Genomic DNA, 6,248 nt, shown 5'->3' with positions numbered 1-6,248 from the left:
GACTGAAATGAAATTCAATAAACGAATGTAATGGTAGTCAAACATAGTCAAAATAAAATAAATATAAAGACTAAAAAATTACAAGACAATTCTCTTCCCCGTTTAACTATAGAGAAAATATTTGATAGGGGGAGCTCACCCCAGAAAAAAAAAAAGGAAAAAGAAAAAGGAAAAAAAAAGGGGAAATATAATCTTTATATCAATGCCAAAATTAATTTCAGATTGTGAAAGAAGTATTTGACACAGAAAGAAGTCCATGCTTTCACCTTAAAAATTAGTGGGCACTTTATTTATAATTATGCCCAAAATAAAATGAAGTCATTAATCTTCATATAAATTAAATAAAATAAGAAAACTACTTCAAGCAAAGAAAATAACTTGCAAGACACACCCTTACACTTTGCCTTCCTAAATTTGATAATATAACCTCTATATTGAAATGAATGAAAGAATAGCTAACCTAGAAGTTGAAGAAATCTGATTCTACTCTAAATGAATGGATTATTATCGTTCTGCACGAAATGCAGCTTACCGATCAATTAACCAAAACCATATCAGGTCCCCCAGATTGTGCTGCGACGTCTTCAAGTTTCTTCCACATCAACTCTCGTTGTTCTTGTAATTTGTCAGCCCTGGCTTCCTTTTCTTCATGCTGCCTCTGGCATTCTTCGAATAAATCAGCATCCATCTCTAGGAACATCCTTTGCACATTGGCAGTAAGCCCGTGGACTGCCTGGTTCCAGTGAGTTTGCATGTTCTTCTCCAAAGATTCGAAGATTATTGGGAAAATCACATTTCGGTTATCAGCAATCAAGTCTACCATGTGTTCATTATTCCACAAGAACAGAGCTCGTTCAGCAACCTGAAATGATTCTTTACAGTAAAAAAACACTTTCCATAGAAGATAACTTTTTGCAACAGATGGTGATAAATTTCTAAAACTTGTCCCTGAACTGTATTTCAAACAAATTAACTGCATTAAATAAGCGATAGAAGAAATGCCCCCTAACAATTAAGAGAAATTAAGGAGGAAATATTGAATGTTTCAACAATTGAAAAACTAATTACAACTTTGTACAGCCAATCAAACTTTTCATTATGGTTAGTTAATTATAGCTCATACTAGAACTTAATCTATGAGACTACTTTAGAATACAAAATTCAACCACATAGCAACACCATAAAGGCAGTCAAACTACAGAGAGAAAAGAAGGGAAACTTTAATCAGATGAGGCACTTCTGGCAACACACCCAGTAAAGAATATCACTTAATCATAACAGATATAAATGATTTCCTCTCCCTCCCTCCCTCCCTAACTGAATACATGGCGAATTATACATTTTTTTAGTTAAGAAACAAAAAAAAAATGGTGTTAACAATGAAAAGATATACAAGAAAGTGAACAAACTATCCGCAAAACAAAGACTAGCTGCCCGGTAAGGCCCAAAGGATTACAACAAAGAACAAAACATTTAAGTTCTATATTGACCATCTAAAGAACAAAACATTCAAGTTCTATATTTATCATCTAAATAACACGAGATATAGGTGATAATACTCTCTCTAAGAGAATGTGATTCTCAAACAAGAATTCTACTGCAATATGCATGCATATTACCTGTTATCGATGTAACAAATTCAAACAACAGAAACATACTCGTAAATAAAACTCATATATAGCTAGAGAGTTCTTTGAATTTGATGTGAGCTTTAAGGTAAAAAATCTTCTAAATGTGCATGCATTTTACTGGTTATATCAGTTTAACAAATTCAACCAACAAAAACATACTAACAAGCAAATGCATACTACATTTATGTGTCTGCTTGTGTGTAAACCAGTAGATTTAATCTCATCATGCTTTGAATAAAACTTACATATACAAAAGTAATTCTTTTCTAGTTCCTTCAATCATTATCCAAATTGGTCAAACCATAGTCTTAAACAATTATCCAAATTGTTATTGAGATTATTCTATTGACCCTAAAACTCTCTCATTCTGTCATTCAAAAATAATTAACAGTCCTGAGCTTTTTGCCACACTGTAGCATGTTCATTTATGGGGAATTAACTGCAATTCAGCCAAAAAGATTCAGAGTAATGTGAAAAAAAAAAAAAAAAATCTGTATCTATAAACAGATAAATTAATGTCACAGGTCTAACTCATAATGTTAATACATACAAAAGAATGAAGCTATCAATGATCACGAACCTGGAAATGGGAGCTATTAAGGCAGCGTCCAATCTGTCTGAATAGAGGAACCATACACTTTTGGAACTCTGCAGGTCTTGTTAAATCCAAAACTTCTTCAAGTTCTCCAAGAAACAAAACCTCCTTTTGACAATTTATCACTGGCCAATACTTCAACAACCCCCTAATCACAATATCAGCCAATTTATAATCCCTCTCAACAAACAGTGTAACACAATAAGTCAATTGATGATGGTACATGGAAATACATTTAGCCTTATGTAATGGCATCAGTGCCCGTACAAGAAACAATTTATGTTCTTGTTTCATTGGCAAGACAAAGCCATTAATAATACTCCCTAAAATCTCCAACAACTCTGCAATTCCACTATGTCTCCCTGTCTCAAATATAAACCTATAAAACACATTATTTATTGCACACCTAATAAAGGGTCTATACGCCATGAAGTTCCCATATATCCTATGAAGCACCATTTTCAAAAACTCCCTCTCTCGCGGATCCTCAGAATCAAACAAATCAATCAACTTCAACACAAAAGTATGATCAATATACTTTTTAGCTAACTTCGTATCCTTCTCGGATGACACAATGTACCTCAACAAAAGTTCATACACAATTTGCAAATGTGGCCAGGCAGGATCCATCCACGAATCATCATCCTCAGGGTCCACAATATCAATCAAAGACCCTGTGTTTTCGTGTGAACCAGGTGGCAAACACCTAAAAATGTTAACAGATATCATCATAATTAAACTTTCAAGCATGGCTTCATTGATTTTACTCGAACCAGATTGAATAAAATCAACCAACTCATACAATGTTTTTCGCTTTATCTCTTTTTCGAGTCCCAATTTCGAGTTATCATTAAAATCACACAACACACAACAAAGGTGAGTCTTACGAATGAATAAATTCAACCTTTCAGATGAAGATACATCACGAAATAAAGGCAAGCTCTCAATCACAGCTTTCGGGACCAACGGCCGCGGCGGTGATAGAGCCATTGACGGTGCCTCGAAATTGGCGATGGACGAATGGTTCACGGTCACATTTCCATTTGGAACCGATTTGGATCCCTTTTTGTGACCGCGCTTGATGATTTTGTTGAACATTTTTCAGTTCAAACGCTTAGCCTATGATTTTAGGAATTGTTTTTGTTTATGGTACGGTGTCGTTTTTGGGATGTTGAAAACCTATAATTTGAGAAATGGAAGTTAGAAGTTTTTAACGGTTAGAAAGTTACCGGTTTCGGGCTGACCTGGGAGCCGAGATATCCAAGGATGAAAACCATCTGAAATGGGGAATTTGAGGGTGTTTGGCTGGCGAGAAACTGGGGGAAAAACGAAAGAGCAAGTTTGGAGACAGAAACTGAAAATTTGAGTCAGTTATCAACTTCCCGTTTAGGTCGTTATGTTTTGTTCCATCTGAGAAAATTATTCTTTATTTAATACTCTTATCACGTGACAAGAGTGTGACCCTTACTTTTAATAGATTTTAATTAGAATTTTGAGATTTTCAATTTTATTTTATTTTGTCACTTGGTTTGAATTTTTTAGGAGAAATTATTAGTAAAATTTCATATTTATATATTACTGTTGAGATATGAAGTATATTTGGATATATTTGTATTAATGTATAATTGATTCTTTCCATTCATTGTACATTAATGTTTGGATATTATGTGATTGGGAAATCCTAACATTATTGCCTTTTATTATCATACCAGTTTTGTATAAATACGACTATACATTTCATTAAAATACATATAGAAAATATACAGATTCTTCTCTCTTTTTGGTATTGTCTGGCTGTCATCCTGCTACTTTTGCCTCCTTTATCTTTTTCTTCTCGATTGATTTCAGTCTATAACAATTATTTTTTAGAAGCTCATTAAAGGTTTTAAATTTTAACCACCTGTAATATGGCAGCGTTCGATTAGTGGAATTTTTCTATGTAATAGATTGTTTTGTTCGACTTTTTAAATTATGGTCCTACACTTTTAATATAATTATATTATGGTCCTATACTTTTATGCTGATATGGACTAATGTGGTCATACGGTTGTGTCTCTTCTCTTGGGCAGTTGTCTTTGATGGAAAGACAACTGCATATAAAGGAGACTTTACAAGTCCCCATTAGACGCAATTTTTCATTTTAGATTCTCAAAACCATCGTTATAAAATTGCAATCAGTGGAAGACTCTATATTTTAAAGAAGCAAGAAAACTAAATAACAATTGCTATGGCTGGAGGTTTGTCATTTACTTCCGCATATATTCCATGGAGATTCTATGATGAAATTGATTGTATTATCAACTTTTATTTGAATATTGGAATAGAAATGTATTTTACATGTGGTATTAGAGCATTGTTTGAATCTCTGCCTAGCATGAAATTGGTTGTTGCAAATTTGGAAAATATTGCATAAAATTTAGGATTTTTTCAATTAAAACTCATACTGTAAATCAAGCATAACTTTTATTATAAATAGAGTATGTTTTCGATTTTGATGTCATTGGAATCCTTGTTGAAAAAACTTTCCAACGGTATATTATTTGTCAAAAACGGAGTTCTGGTTGCAAAGTTATGCTAGTTTAAAGTTTTGGTTAGAAATTATCGTTTGGGTGTTTTCGGAAGCCATTTATGGCACCGATTTAGGACGAAATTGTCATTTGGGATGTCACCGATATAGGTCATACGTCGACATTCAAGTTTCCCGTCGAAAACGCCAGAAAATGGGCAGAATCAGGTTGATGTGGACTGATGTGGTCATACGGTTGTGTCTCTTCTCTTGGGCAGTTGTCTTTGATGGAAAGACAACTGCATATAAATGAGACTTTATACGTCCCCATTAGACGTAATTTTTCATTTTAGATTCCTAAAACCATCGTTCTAAAATTGCAGTCAGTGGAAGACTCTGTATTTTGAAGAAGCAAGAAGACTAAAAAACAATTGCTATGGCTGGAGGTTTGTCATTTACTTCCACATATATTCCATGGAGATTCTATGATGAAATTGATTGTATTATCAATTTTTATATGAATATTGGAATATAAATGTATTTTACATGTTTTTGATATTTTTAGAAATTTCATATGACATATCTATATATTGTAGGCAATAATTTTTTTTTTTTTTTTACATATAATTTTATTATTTTACTAATTCACATAGAAATTTCAAGTTTAGGTTAAAAGAACCCTTTTTTTTTAGAATAATGCTACACATACATCATTTCTATACAACATTTCTCATACAACATTATGTGGCAAGATGTGATTGAATGAAAGTTTAATTTTAACTTTAAATTAGCCAATCATATCTTGCCACATAATGTTGTATGGAAAATATTGTATGGGAAATGTTGTATAAAAATGATATATGTGTAGTATTACTCTTTTTTTTATATAAAACCAGTCATCATTATTGTATTATTGTGTACATCTTGAAAAAATATGAAATAAATAAGAACTGCACAAGTAACTATGTAAATATATAATAATCTTTTTGCACGTTTCTTTTTGACCAAACTTAAACGAAACCTAAACATGCATACCAATATATACCATACTAGTGGTGGATCCAAAAATTTTTTTTAGGGTGAGTCAAAATAAAAAATAATTACATATTAATATTTTTATCTATTAATAATTTTGTTAGGGTGGACTAAAATCAAAAAATTATATATATTAATATTTAAAAAAAAAAATTGAGGGTGGGCTGGATCCGCCCCCCTACCATACCAAGTATAATCACTTAATTAAAATAAAAAATGAAATAAAAAAGTCAAACCAAATGGGAAAAATAAAAAAAATATAAATGGAAATAAAAAATAGGAAAAATTAAAAACAATCCACAATTAATTAAAAAACACAAAAGAGTAAAAAATAAAAAATAAAAAGTGAAAAAAGGGAATATATATATATGTAATCCACGAATCGAACAAAATGTTGAAAAGCTAATAACTAATTCAAATCCGAATAAATAAAAAAAATCAAAACAAACTGGAAAAAAAAAAAAGAGAGAAATTTGCAAAA

At 31.7% G+C, this 6,248-nt stretch overlaps 1 protein-coding gene across 1 annotated transcript; it reads right to left on the bottom strand.

Moving 5' to 3' along the window:
* Window positions 1–268: 268 nt before the first annotated feature.
* On the bottom strand, window positions 269–3,612 carry LOC116125437 (serine/threonine protein phosphatase 2A 57 kDa regulatory subunit B' beta isoform-like). Its single transcript, XM_031411162.1, has 2 exons — window positions 2,212–3,612; window positions 269–862 (listed from the first exon to the last, which is right to left on the bottom strand). The coding sequence occupies exons 1-2, from the start codon at window positions 3,322–3,324 to the stop codon at window positions 536–538; spliced, it is 1,440 nt and encodes a 479-aa protein (XP_031267022.1). The 5' UTR covers window positions 3,325–3,612; the 3' UTR covers window positions 269–535.
* Window positions 3,613–6,248: the final 2,636 nt, after the last annotated feature.

The sequence above is a fragment of the Pistacia vera genome, unplaced genomic scaffold, assembly GCF_008641045.1.
Source record: "Pistacia vera cultivar Batoury unplaced genomic scaffold, PisVer_v2 Contig1647, whole genome shotgun sequence".
Lineage (NCBI taxonomy): Eukaryota > Viridiplantae > Streptophyta > Magnoliopsida > Sapindales > Anacardiaceae > Pistacia > Pistacia vera.
The sequence above is the reverse complement of the archived record's forward strand: the minus strand, read 5'-3'. Positions and strand labels throughout refer to the sequence as shown.